Source organism: Sander lucioperca, chromosome 15 (genome assembly GCF_008315115.2).
Source record: "Sander lucioperca isolate FBNREF2018 chromosome 15, SLUC_FBN_1.2, whole genome shotgun sequence".
In the NCBI taxonomy this organism is placed as follows: Eukaryota; Metazoa; Chordata; class Actinopteri; order Perciformes; family Percidae; genus Sander; species Sander lucioperca.
In genome coordinates this window covers 614,103-638,810 of record NC_050187.1, presented here as the reverse complement: position 1 = coordinate 638,810, position 24,708 = coordinate 614,103, and the positions used below count along the sequence as shown (strand labels likewise).

General features: G+C 39.7%; 1 protein-coding gene across 1 annotated transcript in view; it reads right to left on the bottom strand.

Annotated features, from left to right (window-relative positions):
- The window catches only part of pdzd8 (PDZ domain containing 8), a 62,686-nt gene that overhangs the window by 29,937 nt on the left and 8,041 nt on the right, over positions 1–24,708 (bottom strand). The window contains exons 2-3 of the mRNA XM_031299970.2: positions 19,165–19,290; positions 15,028–15,130 (exon numbers count right to left, since the gene is read on the bottom strand). Coding sequence (XP_031155830.1) covers positions 15,028–15,130; positions 19,165–19,290 — 229 coding nt within the window. The remainder of the gene's footprint in view (positions 1–15,027; positions 15,131–19,164; positions 19,291–24,708) is intronic.

The following is a 24,708-nucleotide window of genomic DNA, read 5'->3' as shown; positions in this document are numbered from 1 at the left end:
ATAAGTCTCAGTGTGCACTATATTGTTGTGAATCTATTTTGATGCGTTTTTCCATAACTTTTGTAATTTTACGTTTAAAAATATCGAAATTAATATCGATATTGCAATATTCATATCGCAATATCACATTTTGTCAATATCGTGCAACCCTATGATTTTATTTGTTAGTTACATTTTGTTTTACAGAGTTAGAAAAGGGATGTCTAAGTCAAGCCTGATGTTTCTTTACACATTAAGAATGACCCCAGTGAGGCATACAGCTTATTAATTAAACACTGCTTTTAGATCGGTGGTCGGTACGGGCCGATACCTAAAGCCCAGGTATCACTAGCCTTAATTAAGGTGATAAAAATAGTGATGTGATGTGCTTATAAAAGTATAATTGAGGGATTCTATTTTTTTTTACTATCCATTAGCGTTAGTAATCAACCGCTATCTAGCTAGAACATACAGGGCTAGAAAATCCCATGCGCAGTGAGTTGAGATGTTTTATAACGAATGGGGCAGGGAAATGATATTCTCAGTCAGCAAACACGGTATAGTTTATGATCAGACAGCCTCACAACTCGGTTGGTCAATTGAATGGGAAAAAAAAAAATGGAGTGTCCGTTCTTCTTTGGCAGAACATAGACACTTTTTTGTAGTTTGGTTTTGGTTTGGTTTAGTTTTAACTCACTGAATTTATGTTAATTGACTATACTGATCAAATCTAAAAAAATATATATATAAAAAAAAAAAAATGAGAAGCCTGCTAACAGCAATTATCCTGCCCTTGATGTTATGGGGAATACTTGTGTATATTGTATTTTATGTTTTAAGGGGGTTGCCCGCTAAGTCAATATAAAGACGGTAATCTATGCAAGTTCACTCAAGGTGTCTCATTTGTGACACCATTATTACTCACTCACACTCTTTTCTCCATTTATGATTTACTCAATAATATTATGACAATTTTCACATTGACCACCTCCAACCACTTGTTAGCTCTGGTGTAATTACACCTACCAATACAATGTCAATACAGAAAATATAACAACCTAAACACAAACACATGGAATAATGGGCAGATATTAATGACTCAATACTTCTTTCAGAATGGCACAACCTAATTCAGCCCAATTATGTCATAGAAAAATGGATGGATGAACAATGTAGCAGTGGATGACATGTCTTTATTGAGTAAAATCACTATGAAGTTTAGTTTTACACTGTGTGGCTCAATCTGAATTTTCAAGTTGCCTTTTTATCATAGGAAGCAGGTTTCAAAAGCATAAAGAACAAAGGAGTTGTTATGGAGACACAGGCAAACAAAAAGGTGCTTTTGCCTAATTTGCACTTGTATGGACAGCAACAGTGGTTTGGTCGCCCACAGTCCTTTTTTGAAGCTGTCATTGTCCTGGCATCAAAAAATAATGATCTGTCATGACTGTTATATCATCCTAGTTTATTAAATGACAACTACCATTGGTTTAGAAAGGAGCAACATACCATTTTCCATGTTATCAAGTTGGCATTTCAGTCTTTCCTCTCCTTTGAACACCAATATGCGTCTGTTATGCAAACACTGTGCCTATCTCCCTCCTCAGGGAGAGAACCAGTTGCTTTAGACCTTGGGATTGCCAAAGTGTCAGTTTGCTTCTTGGAACAAATAGGGAGCAATCTGAACACTTGACCAAATAACATTTACTTATCATTCATATAACATTTGCACAGTTTTTCACCTAATTTCAGTCAATAGGTTAACAGGCTACAGGGTATTGACATCTCGTCGCTGCTGGCCCTTTGAAATGCTATAACAAAACTTTAAGATATTCAAAATAGGGCTGGGCGATATGGACCAAAAATCATATCTCGGTATTGTTTGGCTGAATGGTAATACATGATGTATATCTCGGTTTGTTTTTTTTACAAAGTGGGCTAACTGTTCAGTTGTATGTTAAAGCCACATGTGAGATGTCACAAGCACTTTTATTACAACAGACTATTTATTTATCTATTTATCAAAATAAAATGCAAATTCAGGGTTTCCTTCCCTGTTCCCTGTGAAAATATACAGCTGCAACAATTATCTAAAATAAATAGCCTATGTTAAATAAAAAGCCTATCTCTGAGAAAGCTCTTTCAGTTGTTTTCAACAGTAACAGACTAAATTAAAATTGATTAAAAAGGGAGAGGGTCATAGACAGGGAGCACTGAAGTTTATGATACATAAAATGTCATTGACAATAAAGGCGATTGTTGCTGTACAGTTCTCTGGTTTATCAGTGAAGGGTCTGAACTACACTACAGACTGGATTCTCTACTCAGAGTGACAGCTGACTCATTGTGAACGGCTCCAGCACCGGTTGAATGGGCATCGGCAGGTCAGCATCGTTACAAACGTCTCGTGTATTTAATGTCTTCATCGTCACTGCGCTGCATTTTTATGAACTATGATAATCTGGCCATGGGTTACATCTCTCACCTGGGGTCCAGCAGGCGCCGTCTCACATGCTATTACTCATAGTTACAGCCAGTAACTACTGTAATCCTGTGCTTTTTGTCGTGTTTATCGCCGCGGCAGCTGCTAAAACAGAAAGTCACAGCGGAAGCACTGGTACAACTACAGGTTGTCCTCTCATTCTGAACAAAATATACATCTGTGCTCATAAGAAGAGGCTGCGTGGAAAGAGAGAGGAGAGATGCAAACAGGCACGGCTTTACAGAAGAAATGGGTCATGTACCGCAACATTAAACTATATCTATATAAACGCCATTGTCTAATCCCATATTTCGTTTGAAAACATATTGATGCAAGCTAAAATATGGATATACCGCCCAGCCCTAATTCCAAACAGCCAAGTGACAGAAACCCTTATCCCTCAGTGAGTCAGGGAGGAAGAGCACAACACAAATAAATGCTTTTATTTCATTTGGCTCTGCTGCTGCACAATACATCCTATATAATAGAATTTTTGTTAAGAAGTACAAACAGCAAATATACTCAGTGGTTACCATCACTCTAAATAACACTGACATAGCAGAAGAAAAACAGACAAGCCTACGTCATGTCAGTAGTCAGATGCAGAGTGATTACTCAACAATGATAGGGAGTTTGTTAAACCAACATCAACTTTCTGTGTGACTTCCAAGGTACATAATCAAAAGGTCAAACAAAGTGCAGGTGATACTGAAATGTTTGGTAACACTTAATATTTCGAGCTGATAATATCCTTTTAATTTCAAATGAAGTTTCCCAGAAAGACAAATAATACAAATAAAAAGGGACTAAATTGAAATAAAATAGTCATCCTAGCATATTATTTACACTTGTTCCAAATACTGTATTTAGATTCAGGAACATCTCTAGTGGAAAACACTGATGTTTGAATCTGGCTAATTACTCATCAGTGTGTGCATTATTTGGTGTTCTGTGTGGTCATTTTGACCCTCTGCAGTGAGTAACAGGTCATTTCTTTTCTAATAAGAGACCATGCTTATAGGATCAGAAAAATAAATCCCAAATGAAAACAGCAAGAAATGTGTAATATGGCTGTGTCTCCGTCTGTCATGCACATAGCGGCTGGTCTATTGAGCTTCCTCTGAGGTGAATTGATCCATGGAAGAAGCAATTAGAAACAAACAGCTTGTTGGACCAACCTCTCATGTCTTTAATCTGCTTTTTGCTGTGCGGCCAGCCGTTGTCAAACAGCATTAGAACGGGCCATTTAATTGGCACGGAAAAGCGGAATCGAATGATGAATGTGTCACCCGCCAGAAGTCAATGTGTGCGTTACAAAAATGACGAAGGTAGCCTTTGCAGCGGCCCGGGTTCGAATCCGACCTGCGGCTCTTTGCTGCGTGTCATCCCCCATTTCTCTCCCACCTTTCCTGTCTATCCACGGTCACTCTGAAATAAAGGGAAAAAAGCCCCCCCCCCCAAAAAAAAAAAAGACGAAGGTGATAGGCTCCCTTGGGAACTATTTGATTATGGGCTGGATGTGCATGTTGACATGACAAACAATGCTGTCCTAGCATTGTTTGTTTTTTAAGGAGGGACAATAATAATCACATTGTCCAGTTGCAACATGTCTAAAGACCTTTACAGAGCATCAGACTGTGACAGACAGGGATGTCACTAGGCTTTAAAGACGGGGGGGGCTTAGACCCCAGGGTATTTGTAACTTGCATTTGCAAAATCTTTGCACTCACATCTTTTGTTACTGTATTAGAGCTACACTTATGTCAACAACCAGTCAAGAAACCAAGATCTTAACAAGTAAAAAGTGACAGACGTATCCTCTTCTTCCATTTCTACTCTGTTCAACAAAAGTTACTGTAATGTTAGCTTTTAGACACATTAAAGGAATTTAGTTAGGACTTAACTTTAGTTAGACTTTGTTCCTGATGAGTTCTTCTGTAGGCAATGACTTAAATGCTATCTGTCTGCTCATGTAAATGTGTGATAAAGTAATAGCATACTATATCTAATTCCTGTAAGATAAGTTGTCCAAAGAATGCTATTTAATTATACTAATTGCTGTAACTGCGCTGTGGATTGGTTCAATTAAAGTGTCATTTCGCTGTGTAGTTTGGCTTGCATACAGTATAACCCAAGATGTGTGTGTGTGTGTGTGTGTGTGTGTGTGTGTGTGTGTGTGTGTGTGTGTGTGTGTGTGTGTGTGTGTGTGTGTGCGCGCAGTAGCAAGTTCAGACCAAAGAGTAGCGACGGGGATACAGCTAGTGATAATGAGATGCTTGATACAGTTGCAGAATCTTTGATTCTCTGCTCTGTTTTAATGCCGCTTGGCTCTCTTCAGTAGCTAGCTCTCTACCTCGCTCGTCCACGTACCGTTACCGTGCACGTGGGCGCTCGTTGAGCCTCTAACACGCCATTTCAACCAGCTGACAGTTGTAAAATAGAATTAAAACAGACACACTACACACCGACACACACAGATGAATGGTGAAGGAAGATTGATTCACCGTAGTTAGTGATACAGAGTGCACTGTAAAAAATTAAAATAATATTATTGTTCTTATTATTATTATTTAGGGGGGCTTAGGAACATTTTAGGGGAGCTTCAGCACCCCTAAAATAGGGCTACCGATGTCTCTGGTGACAGATGAAAAGTGTTTCCAAACATGTAAACTAAAGGAGAATCTGTTGTTGTATGCAGGATGGGGTAATATGATGAAATATATCGGAACAAAGGCTGTACCCCCACCCTTTTATTATTTGGATTTTTACCATTCCATTTATTTAGGTGACTTATTCATTATTTTTTAATAATTAGTGGTTCCCAACATTTGTCCTTAAGGGACCCCTTTTCTATTATTGAGGAACCTGACGACCCCTAAGTGACATGTTTTATGGATATTTTAAAAAAAAAAAAAAAAAAAAAAAAAAGAAAAGAAAATAGGCTTTTAAATGCTACATTGCGTGTAAGTTAATTACAGGAGTATGAGTCAAACCAGCTTTAAAAGTGACTTATTTTCTTTTTAAAGAGATGCTGTGCGGTGGATCCAATTCATGCTGATGTGAAGTATGTGGATTTCAAAAAGCAACGGATAAATATTTAAAGAAACTTCAAAGTGTTCAATTGAAAATGAAATTTGGTGTGTTAGTAGCGGTCAATATCAAATAAATATATCATTATGGATGATTCTATCCTTACTGTCCACTTCTAGTTGTACTCCAAAAAGTCCTGAATGGAAAGTGAAACTGTGGCCTGCCTGAGATGACTCATTGTTGTAGGGTGTGTGTGTGTGTGTGTGTGTGTGTGTGTGTGTGTGTGTGTGTGTGTGTGTGTGTGTGTGTGTGTGAGAGAGAGAGAGAACCTCCTCATCAACCAACTGTGTTTCATCGGGTGTCCGGAGCAGATTAAAGACACAAAGACACCCTGAGTGGAACATCAAACAACACTGTGACGGAGAGGTTTGCGTGCATCCATGTGTGAGTGTGTGCGTGCGAGATGCTAAAATCACCGGTTCTTCCTCTCCAAGTCTGACTGGTGGTTGTGCGTGCGTGCGTGCGTGCGTGCGTGCGTGCGTGCGTGCGTGCAAGCATGCGTGTTTGAAGTGACATCAGGTGGACAGGACTCTTGAATATGTTCAAGATATGACTGAACACCAAAACCATGAACAGCAGCCTCAGATGTAACAGCTCCAATCTGTCCCTTTGAAATTGCAATAGTTACAGTATTTTATGATTGCTTTGGCAGAGCATTTTGTTGTGGAAGCATTAGCTACAGTAGACGGTGGTTGGCACACCCCGAGTTTAGAGAAGGAGGCCGGATTACGCAACCCCACTTCAAAATATCTTAACTATCCCTTTAATGCTCAAAGAGGCAAACATACTTGCTAAATGCATGCGTGCGTGCGTGCGTCCCAATCATCATGGTACGATTGTGTATGAATAATTGACTGTATTGTGCAGTCAGACTTCATTATCTATATAAAACAATTATGAAGGAAAATTGAATAGTCACCCTTACTCTATTTATTTTAATACTGACATCTGCATAAATTGCTTCAGTCTGAAAACACACATTTTTATAAACACAGATTAAAAAACAACTTTTCACCCAAATCTGAAACATAATCTTGTTACACAATAATATGCCCATGTCATGAAAAACTGCAATATATCTAAATGAGTCTCCACTGTGCACTTGTGTTTTGGATAAAGAAATATATATATATACACATGTTGTGTTCTGTAACATAATAGTATATACACATAAGAAAAGAGAAATACCAAGGCATTCGGACCAATCAACATAGTTTTGGCTTTGGCTGCCACTCGCTCTCTTCATATTGAAACTTTGTTGTGAAAATTGAGCCAAAGCAGTTGTTACAAGTCATACAAATGCACTTCTGCAAATAAATGACCTAATTCTAGCAATCTTTTAATTCAATCTGCAATATTTCAAAAAGGTGTATTTGAAGGTACCAAGCATATCCATCCCATCAGATGTTTCTTCTACTGGTCTAACCCCTGAGAGTGCTCTCTGCCAGAGACACTAACCAGATCAAGATGTCTGATGAGAAGCTGTCCATATTTCCCCCACCCTCTGACTTCCTAATCACTGGTGGTACACGTTGCTGTGGAGCAAACCCTGCGCCTGGGAAGAGTCTGGGAAACTGCTCCAGGCCACGAGACTGACCTCACACAACATCCAGCAGAACATTCAGCCTCGTACTACTATAAATACACACACTCTTTTCCTCCCACACAAAGCCAGCCACCGAATACAACCAACGTTACACAGCGAGATGTTGAGCTGTAGAGTACGTGCACACACACGCGTGCATGGCCCTTCGGTCAAGCTGTCAGCAAGAATCAGCATTCAGGGCCGACGATGGAATCGACGGGGCAGATGTGCAAACACGCCTGACAGAGTGCCCCCTCCCCCCCCTACAACCTCAACACACCATCAATGAGTAATAAAAAATAAACAAAAACACGCCCAATCTCACACTCTGTAATGGAACAGGGCTTCGTTTACCCAGCTCACAGGTGGTCTGTGTTGTGCAGATGCAAGCGCACACAGTACAATGAAGTGGCTGGAGTAACCATTGACCAATGGGAGGCAGCCGAGATAAAGGGACATCTTCCTCTGTATAACAAATATGACCAAGGAGAATCCACTCAGAGCTACTAGCATGGCGCCACCTTAAAGCCCAAAATGTTCAACACTGAGACTAGTAATGTGTGTATTGATAAAATAACTGATAGAGGCTATTGTTACAAATAAATATTCTTAGAAATTAAAAAAAACTAAAAAAACAATTTGATACCTTTAATAAAAGAAAAACATTTCTGATTGCAAATTTCAAACATTTTCAGGGCTGAAACTAACGATACAATTACATTACATAGGCATTAAGCCTATCAAATGTTAAAAAAAAAAAAGAAAATATCAAAATTAACCAAAACCCAATGTCGTCAAATTGCTTGTTTTGTCTTCCCCATTCTCAACCATCCAAAGGGGGTTCCGCTTAAAAGGACAATTCACAAGGCAAAACAAAACTAGGGGTTATTAACAGATGTGTACCCACTCTGTCGCTCTCTGGGACATGTTTTCATGCTAATCAAATGTGTTTGTAGCTTGAAAGAAGCTAGCTTGGACCACTGATTAGCTTCAACGCTAGTATTCGGGGCACAGGGAAAGTAAAAACAAATCACTATTTATACCACTAAAAAGGATCAAACTATCACCAAACATCAACTGTAGCATAATGAGGGTCCCTAAATGTTAACTGAAGCACTGAGAACTTTGTAAGTGTACAGACAGTTTATTGAAAAGATACATTATAAAGACAATGTGTTCATGTTTACATGCCGCCGCCATCTTGAAAACCAGTCATGACTTACAGCTGGCGATGCAAACTAAAATCAAAAGCAATTTGCTCAATATATCTGAAATAATCGCACCAATGTAAAACATAACTTGTCTAGTGTACTTACTCAGTGGATTACTGTCCATCTGGTCCCTCCGGTCTGGGGCGCCAGTTTATTGAACGAAGAGCTGTGGGAGCTCCATGAAAGAGCTACGAGAGAGAGAGAGCTACCGGTAGTCAATGCTACAACACAGCCTCGTACTTCAGGAAACTGGTGGCATGGAGTGGGATCTGTTGCGTCGCGACACCCAAGAGACGCAGTGTTTGGTACAGTCTGAAGATTTCCCCTCTCTGATAAACAGGGCTGGACTTGAAACTTTTTTCCATGTTCCGAAAATAAATTGGAGACGGCGACCCAGACCGGAGGGACCAGATGGTTATCCACTGAGTAAGTACACTAGACAAGTTATGTTTTACATTGGTACGATTATTTCAGATATATTGAGCAAATTGCTTTTGATTTTAGTTTGCATCGCCAGCTGTAAGTCATGACTGGTTTTCAAGACGGCGGCGGCATGTAAACATGAACGCATTGTCTTTATAATGTATCTTTTCAATAAACTGTCTGTACACTTACAAAGTTCTCAGTGCATCAGTTAACATTTAGGGACCCTCATTATGCTACCGTTGACGTTTGGTGATATTTTGAGCCTCTTCAGTGGTATAAATAGTGATTTGTTTTTACTTTCCCTGTGCCCCGAATACTAGCGTTGTAAGCTAATCAGCGGTCCGCGCTAGCTTCTTTCAAGCTACAAACACATTCAATTAACATGAAAACATGTCCCAGAGAGCGACAGAGTGGGTACACATCTGTTATTAACCCCTAGGTTTGTTTTGCGCCGGAATTGTCCTTTAGAGAGATATGAATGAGCAATAAGAAAGCAAATCCTACAATACTTAAAGCTGTAAACAGAAAATAATTGGTCATTTTACTAAATAAATAACTAACTCGCGAGCACTCAGACAGCACATACTTCTGAGGTTACACAGTCTTTAAATTCTGCATCTAGATCTGCTTCAAGATACATTGACAATTATGGGACATGTGTGCCAGATTTTTCTTCTCATATTCATGCCGTTTTATACTGCCAGAAATAACATTAGGGGCTTTCCGACCGGATAGTACTTGTACTTTTTAGAGGAAAAGTACACTTCTAAGCAGTTCTAAGAACTACTCTCCCCCAAAATCTTTTTTCCCATTTGCATTCCCACTGGCCAAGTGGCCATCGGGACTGGTAGGAGGGGTAAGGGAGTGATGCAAGCACGGCAACGCTCTTTATAGCGTTAAAATCAGAAAACAAATACACCAAAAAAAGTATGAACTAAATACTAAATCTAATGTATACAGCATATTTGTCATAATTTAAACAAGTCTCCCGAAGAGAAACGAGTATCTCTCTCTCCCCCGCCTTTGTCTGCTGCGCTGTGGACGTGTGTGTGTGTGTGTGTGTGTGTGTGTGTGTGTGTGTGTGTGTGTGTGTGTGTGTGTGTGTGTGTGTGTGTGTGTGTGACGGCCGCAGGACACGCTTGTGGAGTTTAACTCCGAAAAGACAGTTAACCACAGGTTCCCGTTAATCTTATGATGGACATGTGTTGTGATATTTAAACAAACGATCAGTCAACGGTGAAATAAAAGCCTCTTATTTACGAGAGCGGTCTGAGAGACCTCCAGCTTACAGCGGGGTCTCTGAGCATGACTGGCTGAGTGACGAGCTAGAGGCCGGCGCAGGCGCCTGCTGGCTGTCGCCTCACTTCATGGAGCTCCGAAAACTTTGAAGCAAATTGTCAATTCGTCATCAATTTTCGCAAGATTGCCTATATTCAAAATCTAAACAGTTCATTTCTCTCCTAAAACGTTGTCAGAAGTGAATTTAATGATAAAGAAGATGGTGAAAATTGTTAAAAATGTCCCGTTGTTGGAAGTTCCGAGTTGGCAGTGGGCGTGACTTATAAGTTCGACCAATCAAGTACACCTAGGAAAAGGGAAAAGACCCTGCTCTGAAGTAGGGGCTAAAAAAGTACGCAACTGAGGCCGGAGGAACTTAAAAATCCCCAAATTTTCCTGTCGGAACACAACGAAAAAAAGTGTTCTAGGAACGTTTAGTTCTAAGAACTGCAAAAATCCCTCCAGTCGGAAAAAAAAGAGTAAAAAAAACAAAAACATGTTGAACACAGTCCAAGTGCCCTTCCTGATGAGAACAGGTCTGCTTTTGAGAAGACAGAAACATGGTGCAGTGAAAGCAGGAGCAAGTGGCTCACACTTGTTAAAATGAGGAAATATTCAAATGGCATAAAAAGCATTGACATACACAAGCGGCTGTTTTTTCTGGCAATCATGGGGAAAAGGTAGAGAGCGAGAAAGATTTGGCGAATTGACCTTTCCCAGATGGTATAGCCTTTAATCCTTACTACAGAGTCCTGCTGGGGACATGCAGACTGGAGAAGTCTGATAAATCAGGCTCAAATGCCACCGTGAATCTGCATTTCTATGCGTATCTGACAAAAAAGGGATACAAGTGCTTTGAAGTGGGTCCACTTGGACAGGGCTGTGCTGATGGCTGGATTGGTTGAGTGTTGGGGGAGAAGGGTTCACATATTCATTACCAGTTCTCATTGGATTGCGGGTTGCTCCTTTACTGACCATGGGATCAGTTCTTGAGAAAGGTCTGCATATGTATATGTTTGCATAGAATTAAGGTGTGCATTTTTGTTGTGTAGCAAATGGCATTTTCTTAGAGGCCAATTTTTGTTTTGTAAAGGGGAATTTGGACTTTGTGATAGAGTGCATCACAAGAAAGCTAATAATGGATAATGAACAGATAAAAACAAATTATCCTTCCCATCCCAAATACGTGTGTACATATAGCCTGTACAACTTTAATGGACACAATTTTACATAAATGATGCTCAAACTTAGTCAAAGGTGATGGACAATGTTTCCTGATGTAGAATTATTAATGTTAAGAGGCCAACCATATTCCTAGAAAGTCTAGTTGTTGTTGCCGTTTACATACCTAATGCACATTCAGAACACGAACTAGAGGAATGCACTACTGTTTTTCTTGTGTTACATAAAAGGAACTACAACTGCATTTCATTGTGCAACTCTGTGTTGTACAATGACAATACATTAAACTTAAACCAGTTTAAAGTATAAATAATTAAATAATTATTAAATAAACATAGTTTTAAGCAGAAATAATAAAAACCTAGTATACCTTTCTTCCTGTCTGCTCTGAGACATCAGGAGGCCAAATCACACTCATTTATACATCAGGACTGCCTGAATGACTTGCAGCTCTGAAACACGCACACACGTGCTTAGGTTCATCTATTTGCTGAGCGTGCTGCCTTTCTCAAGAGATCACTTCCTATCCATTTCCCTGTCAATAAGTCACATAAAATATGTAAAAACCCAATGAAAACTAGACATCCATGCTCAATGCACCCTGGGAGCACGCCTTACAATACTATCTAAATAGTCTGGATTAACGGAAGTACATTTTCAGGATAAAGCCTGACATCAGAAGTCAGCCTTTGTCCCTCACCTTCCTCTCTCTGCGTGTCTCCGTTCTCAAACTCCGTTCTCTTCAGGAAACAACAACAACCTTGTAGCTAGCGAGCTACACGCTGAAAATGTCTTGAAGAACATTTGGACGGTGCAACAAGTCAGGTCTGCTTGGTTCCTTCAGGGAATGATTGTAAAGATTTACTAAGAATATGTTTAGGACATTTCCTCTCTAACTGGGAGGTTTTGGGACTGATTGGTGGGATTGCTGTGGACGAAGTACACACGGAGATACACTGGTAAGAGCCAATGAGGTGTAACCATGTATCAGCTCATTTAAATAGCTCACGTTACTGGATTGTGTCAACAGTTAACTTCTTTTAATATTGGATGTGGAGTTTTCTTTAGTGGGGAGCAAATGTTCCACCAAAACCAGTTCCTTCCTGAGACTATTTAGCAGAGCCACCGTCGAGTGTTTTTCTCCTATCCCAGAATGCATCTGTGGTGTAGCCAGACCTTTCTCCACAGCGCTGTGGAGATTAATATCCAAATTCACGAATAAGAATCTACGCATTTATTACATTTACACGGTTATACCATTATTTCAGCTTGTACATTTCACGTTTAGTGTATGTAGTAGCAAAGTTACACATTTCTGGTGCTACGGTCTATAATAGTAGGCATAAATCTGACAGGATATGAGGATGTACATCAGCAATCAGTAAGAGCGCTGGGTCACATCCACAGACATCATGGCATTTAGAGATCAATCTTTTACACATTCAGGAAAACAGCCTCTGATTGGTCAGTAAAGCGATACCTTTTCATACGAAAAGATGAATAAATAACCTTTCAGTTAGGTAAGTATCATTCTGGATTTAGTGTGCAAAGTCTCTGAAAGGACCCTGCAGTTCCAGGCTGGATTACTAAGCTTCTGGAAGACCCATGATCATGCAGAAGACCTCTTTGGAAAGCCCCGCTGTTAGACTAGCATCAGAACAATGCTAGCTTGACGCAATGCGGCGATATCTAACATAATGTAACTTAATTTATGGATTCATCAGTATGGATTTATTGTACAAAGACACTGCAGTTCCAGGCTGGAAGGCCTACAATTGCTCTGGTTTTCGAGTTACCTTAAAAAGACAGAAAACAGTTTGTCACTTACATTAATTCTTCTTTTTGTTATATCAATTGTGAAATACCTCAAGGATCGGTTCTTGGGCCATTATTATTTTTTATTTATATTAATGATTTATGTAATGTTTCTAACAAACTGTCTAATGTATTATTAGCTGATAAGTGATTGGTTTAACTGTAACAAATTAGCTCTCTATTAAGAAAACATGTTCTCTTTGGTACTCGGCCAGGAAACTATGACCTGTCTTTAAATATAATAATTAGTAATACTATTAATAAAGCGCAGTCCACACAGTCTAGGTGTACAGCTTGATGAATCTTTATATTGGAAAAAACAGATTAGTAAAGTTACATAGCCCAGTTTTTAAGCACAGTCATTTTGGTACAGAAAAATAAAGCAAACTGTGACCCAACATTAAACCTTACAAAAACTTAATCAACAAACACAACGACTGAATGCAGGTCTAACTAGCCTACAGTTTAGTTTTTGATTTCAGTTGGAACCTGGCCAGATGTTTCCCAACAACAGTTAGAAAAATAACTAATGTGCCATATTTCAGTTTGTATTTGCAAAGTAAATGTTACCCTGAACTCCAGGACTATAAAACAGAAACAATATGGCACCTATTTTATAAACGTACAATGAGCTGCTGTTTTGGAATAAGAGAAATTACAAAGGAATATGGTGTTGTTAGTTTGGAGAGGAATGAGGAATGGCTGATATTTCACTGCCCCCTGCTGGACAAGCATTCAACTCCTCCAAAGACATTCAACATTACATGAAAGCACAATGCAGAACAATAACTGCTCAATAATACAAATAATCTTTGAGCCACTGCAAATGGCATTCAGGAGTGTGTGGCTTCGCTGGAGCCAGAGCCAGTAATTAGGGCTGACATTTCACTCTCAAACGATCATTAGTCACTTCCAAACCAGCCTGATGTGATAACTGTAATATCTCTAAATTGCAGCAATTAGAAAAGGTTCGCCGGAGGGGCCTGAAAATGTTATCGCTGCTCAAAATGTCAACAATGGGACAATCTCATCAGTGCAAAGGAGATGAAAATTAGCTTGTATTCAATAAGACAAGATGTCCAATATGTGGTAGTAGAGGATGTGTTTAAAAAGCTCCAGTTTTAAAGAAAACTCAGTAGCTCCATTGTTAGAAACTTTTCTAAATGAATTGCGAATTTTGTGAAATGGCAGTAGTACCATCTATGTTACCATAACATATCTATAGATGTGTAATGTTTTTTTTCTCTCTCTCGCTCTCTCTCTCTGTCTCTATAATACACAGAGGCAGAAATGACATAAGTAAGCACAAAAATAAAAAACATTTGTGCCGTAATGTTGTAATTTTTTTTTTTATTTATTAAATTTGTATCGAAAAAAGTATCGTTCAGGAACCAGTATCAAAGTCACGGTATCGGTACCGGTACCAAACATTTTCAACGAAACCTAGCATGAGCACTAGCATGTAGCACCTACACATAAGCCAGCTCCATTTCTCAGGTGTATTGATACTCCATCAGTTTCAATCTGGTTTCTTATTGGGTGGAACATGGTGGAGCTGCTTTGTTGTATATTTACTTTGGGTTAAGGCTGTGGGATTCCTCTGTCACGTGTACACTGTGCACCACAATTGACTTCATCATATCAACCTAAACCACGAGGATTTGGCCTCAATGTCATCTGTATTTTAATTGTATTTGAAACACAAAGAAACACCCCTACCACCCCGCCATCTGGACTTTGGTGCGAAAGACAAAGGTTTAGGTAATATTTAATCATTAACTTTTTGTAGCTTTAAACACTTTGCATAGTACATCAAATGTATACTTTTATATAGATGTGGGGGAAAAAAGCACAATTCTAAAAAATACTTTCCTGTACCTTGAAGCATGATTCCCTGCTATCCTAAACCCGAGGAATGAGATGGAAAACAAAGAAAGAGAAAGAGAAGTCAAGTCAGATGTTAAAAGAGTTGAACCCACCCGTTTGATGGAGCTGCGAGTCTTCTCCTTCCACTGGTGAGTGCTCAGCTCCAGGGTGCAGTGGACATGGATTTCTCTGTCATATGAGCCCAGGATGAACAGTCTGCAGGCACAGGACAGAACAGAGCAACTGTGAGCTTCTGCCACAAAGACATTCAGAAGCAGCCAAGGAGTCAAATCTTTGTGTATTTGATGCCTTGTGTTCCTTAAATATCTCGTCTTAAAAGGCCCTGAAAGCCCATACCCACTGTCATTCTGTCATTTTCTCTGTGCTCTTTTCATTGGTTTGAAGTGGCCAGAATGCTGGGGAAAAAGATGATGTCACACATTTCTGTGCACCAATCAGGATTTAGCAAAATTTGATTTAAAATCTGAGGACACTTGAGAACTGGTTCCAAATTGTCCGATCCATCGGAATCGTATGCTTCCAAGCTTATCATATCAATAATATCAAAAATGTATGTCATGTGACCCAGATAATGTAATAACACAAATACATATCCTATGAAGTAAACAACGCCTCTTTATTATGATAAAAGAATGTTGAACTGCAATTTGACAGTCATATGCCTTAAGACCTTAATGTCAGCAAATAATTACGGTTAAAAAAAAGAAACCGCGATAACGTAAACTTTTTTTACAATTAGAGAATTATGTAATAAGTGTTACAGGCCTACAAATGGTCATATTGGAGAACCTGCAACCATAGAGTGATTGAACTTGCTTGACAAGTGACTTAAATGAAATAATTTAATAAAATTAATTCATCACAAAATTGTTGCCAGGAAACTTTGTTGATCAACTTATCAATTAAGTGATTAATCATCCAAGTTCTACTAAAGGAACATGGTCTCATCTCCACATTTATAAAATCCTGGTGTGACAATTTTATTCCTCTGATAATGGTTTGTCTTTTCTTTATACATTAGCTGCACTTCATCCATCTTCCTCAGCATGGTGGCCTCCATCTTACCTTAAAGGCCCAATGTGTGGGAATTTCTCCCATCTAGCGTTGAGATCATATATTGCAATCAACTCTCTCGCACCACGCAGTTCAAAGTACGTATTACAGCTACGGTAGCCTTCACTTTTTTTCTGTCTCTTGCTCTTTTCAATATCCTTTTTCTTTTTCTGGGCGAAGAAGACGACTCATGTTCCTGAAATTTAGATTTTGAATATGTGTTTTATACATAGAGATCATTTTACCGGCCACAGTGCTGCTCCGACGCGGAGAACAGCTGTATAAGGTCTTCTGTGATTAAAGGAGGCTTTGTCAAATCTTTATTGTTTAACCCATCCCCAAACTAATAAAGAGCAATACTAAATTACAAAGATTATCTATGGCCCAAAAGTACTCTCTGTATTTGCTAAACCAACCTTCCCCATTTGTTTTCTGTCAGCGGGGGGGGGGGGATCATCATCTGTTCATCTGCTGAATTTTTTGTTGATTAATCAATTACATGTGTGGCCTATAAAATGTCAGGAAATAATGAACACCATCACAAGTTCCTAGAGCCCAAGGCAACATCCTCAAATTGTTTGTTTTGTCCAAACAGCATTTCAAATATATTCAGCTTGCAAGATATTCAATTTACTAGTATGAGATCTTCACATTTGAGAAGCTAGAATGAGCCAATTTTTGGCATATTTGCTCAAAGAATGACTCACACAGTTAACAAGATTATGAAAATTGTTACAGATTCATTGTTGGTTGATTGACCAATTGATTGATTGAATTGCAAAGGATCAATCTGGACTTCAAACAGTTCTTGATACCTGACTGTACTGTGATACTGGAAAGAAGAGATGAGATCACAACAGTGGATCTTTAGCTCCTGCTGCCCCCTGCTGTGCTGAGGAGATGAATGCCACAGACATTGAAGAAAAGGAACTCCCCAACTTCCTCAGTCTGAAATGCAGTGTGCCTCGAAAGAAATGCTGCAATATTTCAGCAATAGTGTGATAACAGTATGATAATCTTCAGAGACATGATGCTGACTTACCTCAGTACGTATTCACATTTCACAGATTTCACATTTCATGCTAAATGGGTGGATACCTCCCTCTGCTGGACATTTACAGCATACTACACCTGATACGTTTGACACAGGAAACCTCTAACAATCACCTATACAGCAACCGTTGATTGGATCTAATTAAACACTCAAATTGGTAGGCCAGATACCTGTACTACAAATCAAGATCAACATGCCCTCAAGATCAACATGCCCTGGATGGACCTTTTTCACAGCAGACATGTTGACTTGTCATAGTAGGACCAGCACAGCTGAAATTGATCACCTTAACGATGGCTCAATTCCATCTAGTGTCCCAGTAAGCTATTTCAGTGAGTCAGCATGCACAATACCAGGACCTCTCCTAAGTGGAATGCAGCCATCATTAATGGTTTTTAATACACCTGTTCTTTTCCTACTATGACATGTCAACACGTCTGCCGTGAGAATGGCCTATTGATTTCAGTTCCCCGGCTTCATCTAACCTAACAACCGTGGTCCTGCATAAGCTGTGTCACCATGGTGGTTAACAACTAGTTCAGTCAACCCAGGTTTCCCAATCCAGAGACGCACGCGTTCACGCAAAAGAGGCACGACCAATCACAAACATCTACCAGAGCTGCATATTTTACATAAGAAGAGCAAACTATAATTCTACATAAATAAGAAGAACACAGACATGGTTTTACAGGCAAAACGCAATACAGTCGCTGCTTCCTAAAACAGGAAGGAAAGCTGGCAAAAAATAGCCAACGCTGTAAATGCCTAGGCTAAATCACAACGCTTATCAATATCACTTCCCCATCAGTCAGGACCAAGATCTGATCATAATTACACTTGTCCTTTCCATAAACTGTCGTTGCTTTAGCCTATTATTTCAGTCTCAACCCTGGCAGTGGTAAGCCATCTCTCTGGTAGAAAACAGTCCCCAAACTTGCTGATATAGAAGAAGGTAATGTAAGAGGGTAGGGGAAGAAGAGTCTCTGTATGATTCTAATGGGAGGGAATTGCCCATTAAATGAATTATTAATGGATGAGCCTGATCAGATCATCTTGTGGTCACACACACACACACACACACACACACACACACCTCTCCAAGGCAACGAAGCATAGGCCTCTCTATCAGGGCGCGCCTGGGCTAATTGATGGGACTCTTTGGCCAATTAAAATTTAAAGATGCCAGCTTTGGACAAAGAGGGGGTGTTTTTGTCTCAGAAAGGAGAGCCTGCTGAGCAAGAGTGTGGTCTTTAGATGCTATATAATGGCAGCTGGCACTGGCGCAAAGATGATAAGGAAACAGTTACATTTCAAATTCAGATTACTTTTAGGTTATTTAATCAGTGTTTGCCCTTATGTAGAATCCATATGGGTGGCAGATTCAATTAGATATTGTTTTTATTTTGTAATTTTCTCACTGCAGTCAGCATGGAACAGATTTTTAAATGCTGATGATCAAAAAGGTCTGCCACAACAGCAGAATTGGACGAATTGACTTTGAATCTGATGTTTTTGAGTATAATCCAGTTTAGCAGCTGACCATAAATACATTGTAAACGTGGGAAACACCACTTCCAGCAAGTTATCACAATATGTTATTTAAAATGACAGCCAGGTGGTTCAGTGGAACAGAGAAATCAATGTATGAATTGCATTAGCTAACAATGCAGTGAAGTATATGTAGTGAAAACCAATGCGTAAAATATATAACCTTCAAATTTGTCGTTTTTTCTTAGTTTGACAGAAAAACCAACTTGTTTTGGAAAACCAACATTAACTAGAGTTGTTCACAATGACTACGTTTACATGCACATAATATTCCGGTTTTTGCCCTTAATCCAAAAAAGACAATATTCCGACTAAGCTGTTTCCAATGCTAATGAAAGTGAATATTTCACTAATATTCCCGTTTACATGTAGCCGTGCAAAATAAGTTTTTTTTCTAAGTTTACTAAGGGCCTCCTCTAAACTGTTGCTACAGAATTGGAAGGACACTATTTCCCAAAATGGAACAAAAGAAGTGGCCCAAACCAAGAAACACAGCCCCATAGAAAAAACACATTTGTGGACTAGGGTGCCCAGATACATTGGGTGTGTTGGAAAGAGAGAAAGAGAGTCTCACCTGCTACATTCAGTGAGGGTGACTTTGAGTCGGCCCTCCACCAGCCTGTTGTCCTGGATCGACAGGTCCAAATCACACGCCGGAGCCAGCAGAGGCTGCACTTGGAACGGGAAGAAGGGCTTGTATCTGAGAGAGACACAGGAAACACCCAAGTCCATTTCAATCAGGATCTTCACTATGACACTGATGTAAACTTCTTTAACTTTATTTGTGTCCCCAAAAGAGCGATTGGGTGTGCAGCAGTGGTAAAAACTGGAACACAACCGTTGCAGTATGTAGGGCTGGGCATCGTTCAAAATCTTTCTATCCGGTGCCAATTTCAATACCTCAGTTTCAGTTAACGATACTTTTTTCGATACCATATGTTTTAAAATCCATTTCAACATCAATAAAAATACATTAAACACAACACTTTTATTTTCCACCTTAGTTGTGAATCAAAACAGTTATCAAAATAAAAAACTGGTAACACTGCTCACTCAGAGTAACATTAATAAAACTGGTTGTGCTTTTGGATAGGGGTGCACCAGTCACATACTTAGGATTGATATTAATCCCAACTTTAAAAATTAACAAAAAAAGAGAAACCTTTTTGAACATGTTATAAATAATAAATAAATAAATAAATAAACAAATGACATTGTGTACAGGCTAATTTTGAACTAACTAAAATGCAAAGGAATGTAAAGAACAAAGACGTTTTAGTGCAAACTGCATAATGACACAAACCTTTAACAATAAACATGGTGACTGCCCTGTTGTCAACATTGAACTAATGAAGAACTAACTTAAGTGCAAAGGAATGGAATTGAATTGCCTTGTTGCTGAAAGGTGCTGTAGAAATAAAGTTGCCTTGCCTTACAACCTCAGTTTCCCCTACCATTGTTTTTGGGGGGGCGGGGTGTGTGTGTGTGTGTGTGTGTGTGTGTGTGTGTGTGTGTGTGTGTCCACTATAATCAATAAAACTGGCGACACCGGGCAGCTCTACAAGCGTAAAAACACAACAGTCTTCTATTTATATTTTTGTACACAGAAATGGATCATAAAGTCATTATTTCTTTTAAATTAAACTACCGATATACAGGAAACGACTTCATGATTGTGAACAAGCGTATTGGCAGTTTCATTTTGAGAGTTTGTGTTTTTTATTTCTTGCTTCCCTCACCTGGGTCCTCTGATAACAGCTGACAGTAGATTGATTTTCACAGCGCTGTGCCGGCTCCAAAAAACTGAAGGAACAACAACAATCCCAAAGCATAAGCTCTCCGTCTCGCCTGTGACTCACACAATCCTACACCGTGTGTGCGCAGCAGGTGTAGCCAGTTAAAACATACATAGGCTCCACTAAAAGCCTGCATACGTTATGCATTCAATGTAGCCAAAGTCACGCAACCTTGCCCCTATTCATTCTCCTAACTCAGTATTAGCCTTCTTAAAATGTGTCCCCCTGAACAGTGTAGTTGAATAGCCCTGATAAGGTTTGTACAGTCACATTTACCTTGGCTTAGTGAACAGCTCTTTTGCATATCCAGTTCAAAGAGCCAGAGGCAAGAAGGGGAAGGGGGCAAAAAAGATTTACATTTGAGCCACCAAAAATGTACTTTTGCCAACAGAATAAGGGGCTTGGTGGCCCATGCGGCCTGTGCTTAAAAATATTAGCATCTACCCCTAGTATTGTGTGCAATTTAGGCAATAAATATATTTAGCTTTTTCTAAAAAAGGAAACCTCTCTTTTGTATATTTACTATTGCTGTTTACTATAAAGTAAAAGTATTTCTTATCCGATTACTCGATTAAATAATCGGTAGAATACTCAATTACTAAAATAATCGACAGCTGCAGCCCTACTACCGAGCTGACAAACAGATCCATCCACTAATGAAGAAGCTGTGATATGGTAGAAAGCTCCAGAAAAAGCTTTAAATCAGGGGGGGAGGGGGGGGGGGGGGTTTCGTCAAATTAAATTATTCCCAAAATGGCCTCCACCAAACTAATGACCAATGAAAGCTATGAACAGCTATGCATTTCATTGTTTATTCCTTTGCTCTAATCAGCCATTAAGTGATGCTTAGTATTCCCCCATAGCTGGAGCGGGGACTCTACGTGGGTGCTGTAATGCCTGGATTAGCTCCAGTGGGCCGCGCTCCCAGCCCTCCCCTCCACACAACTACCATCTGTGCCACTTAGTAAATCCCAAGGTGCATCTCTCTCTCTCTCTCTCTCTCTCTCTCTCTCTCTCTCTCTCTCTCTCTCTCTCTCTCTCTCTCTCTCTCTCTCTCTCTCTCTCTCTCTCTCTCTCTCTCTCTCTCTCTCTCTCTCTCTCTCTCTCTCTCTCTCTCTCTCTCTCTCTCTCTATCTCTCTCTCTCTCTCTCTCTATCTCTCTCTCTCTCTCTCTCTCTCTCTATCTATATATATATATATCCTAAGCTATTTATTTCAGATAACTTTCTGAATGTGTTGCAGCGGTATATTTTCAAACTGGTAAAGGAAACCCTGTCTTTGCATTTTATTTTAATCACAATCTGTTTTAATAAAAGAGCTTGTGAAAAGTGGCTTTGACTTAAAACTGAACATTTAGCCCACTTGGTAAAAAAATGCAGAGCTATATATTGTGTATCCCCATTCAGCGTTAACGGCGACGTGAGGAAAAATTTGGGTGCACCTAAATTTTGTGCTGGTGCACCTAAACAAAAAGGTTAGGTGCACCAGTGCAACCAAGGCAAAAAGTTAGTCTGGAGCCCTGTGAAAACTATTTCACTTTAGTTAACTTGTGCCGTCTGTCAGGCAGTTAGCCAGCCGCTGTCAGACGGCAGAGTCCTTTACAGAAACACAGTCAGTATGGATTGGATAATCACATCAAATAAATATACATATAAATAATGTAAAAGGCCTTGTTGTAGATTTTTTGAGATACCAGTTTCCTTTGGAAGATTTGCCACTTGACTTTTAGGGGGTCATCTTCCCAGATTTTTAAATTATTCCAGAAACTCAATTTTTCCGACATCCGATAGTTGCAGCCCAGTTGCTAGCCCACACGTGGTCAAACTTTCAGTTTTGGCGCTAGTAATGTTAGAGAACAGCTCAGGCCAGGCGGCAGGATCAAGTGAGACATGCTGGGATGTTTTTCCGTCGACCTGTCTATCAATTTCAGCACCTGGGACAGCACCACACCTAGGCCTACACAGCAGGAAGCATGGTTGGTTCCAGTACAGTCAAGGCAATGAGTCTGTGTTACCTTATTTGACAGAATCTATGCATTTTCCTTTTATTTCTGACAATTTGATAAACAAAAAATTCTATTATGCTTGAGTAAATGAACCCCCAATTAAAAAAAAACTGCTTAAAAAAATGATATGAATATTAAAATACCACAGCTGAAATCAGCGGGAGAGTCCAGTACAGCCTGCCTCTGGACGGTAAAACTGAGATCAGCGCTCCTAGTTAAGTTTATGTTCTGCTTGTTCAACAGTTGTTTGGTAAATTACTATTAAACACATTCAGAGAGGATTTGAATTGCTATTTGTTCTCTCAATTCTCATTGTTTTGGCGCTGGTGATTTTCCTTTGGAGCTGGCTAAAACCTCTTTGGGGGGCACCAAACATTCCTCCATGCAGGAAAAAACTATTATTTTCATTATCAATTAATATGCTGATTATTTCTCCACAACAATCACGTATGTCTGCAGGTCCTGTGTGTGCATGTGTGTATTTCGGTAGATTGGGCACTGGGAAACTGGGCACTGGGAAACTGGGCCCTTTTGACTGTTCTGGAGTTTTATGGATCCAAAAGAGTCATCAATTAACTGATACAATAACCAACATAATGGCAACAAACACAAAAAAGCTAGTTACAGGCAGGGTACAAAATTAGCACCATTTACCAACCAAATGCTGATAGAATATGCAAGTGGCTGATAGATTCGCTTCACTCACCAGCCAAAAAACTATGTAATCCATTGAGTGGCTGGTAATATTTGAACGTTCACAAGCCATTTGGCTGGTGGATGAAAAAGTTAATTTTGAACCCTGGTTCAGCTAGGCTTGGGTCGCTGTAAAACATTTTAAACCAGTTTGATATCAAGCTAAACACCGAACCAGAATAGCGAATTTGACTACTAGGTGACACACTTGTCTCAGCTGCTCCCGAGTGAGACAGGTGAGAGATCCCATAATGAAAGTGTAGCCACTCCGGAACACATGGTGGCAGTAATGCACCTCTAAGCCATGGCTTTTTCCCTACAGTACTTGATTAATGAAAATGCTAACTTAAGCTACTGAAAAGCTATTTGACTCAGAAAACAGCAATGCTATTGAGAAGTAGTTAAACTAGTAACGCTACTGCCCAACACTGATGCAATACAAGTTGGATTAAGTCCTATGACACCGTCGGCACAGGTTGCTAATGTCAGCTACTTTTTAATTTGCCAGAAGGTGACATAATGACAAATGTGTTTCAAAAGGTTAGCATAAAACCAAACTAGTTTAGCCTCATACACCTGAACAACCAGAAATTGTTGCCGTTCTCTAAATCCCATGCTACAGTAAACAACAACAAACTTTGAGCTAGCGAGCTACACGCTGAAAATGGCAAGTTTTGAAAAACATTTGGACAGAGCAACAAGTCAGGTCTGCTTGGTTCCTTCAGGGAATGATTGTAAAGATTTACTAAGAATATGTTTAGGACATTTCCTCTCTAACTGGGAGGTTTTGGGACTGATTGGTGGGATTGCTGTGGACGAAGTACACACAGAGATACACTGGTAAGAGATAATGAGGTGTAACCATGTATCAGCTCATTTAAATAGCTCACAGTACTGTATTGTGTCAACAGTTAACTTCTTTTAATATTGGATGTGGAGTTTTCTTTAGCAGGGAGCAAATGTTCCACCAAAACCAGTTCCTTCCTGAGACTATTTAGCAGAGCCACCGTCGCTGTGTCTGGAGCTTAGCGCGACCCAAGATGGGATTGGTTTACAGAAATGCAAACAACCCAGAGAGTTTTTTCTGCTATCCCAGAATTAGGGATGTAACGGTTACCGGTGTAACGGTAAACCACGGTAAAAATGTTGATAACAATTACCGTTTTCATTTTAAATATCATTATTATCACGGTGGATTACCACGGTGTGGAAACCGCGTGTTCCCAGCTTCATCCGAGGCTCCTGAAGTTGCCGCGCGGGCGCACTGCGTAGCCTACAGTGCGTTTCTTGAAGTTGGAATCATGGCGGGAGTAGGAGATGACAGCGCTCAGGACAATTATCAGCCTTGTAAAAAAAGGCCATAGTAACACTTGTTCTCTCTCCTGAGATGATTGACCAATCAGTGACGAGAGTCATCGCTTTGATCTCAGGCAGGAGAAGGAGACAGATACAGCAGCTGTAAACAGACTTTTTTCTTTATCATTCCTTTCCCGTTTTCAGACTTGTTGAAGTGATGTGTGTAGCCCAGAACTTAAGTTAAAACCATTCTGTAGCTTGCTAAACTGTCCTGGGTTTTACTGCCTCGTTATCTGTGTAAACGTTGAAGCTACGTTTATTCATATTT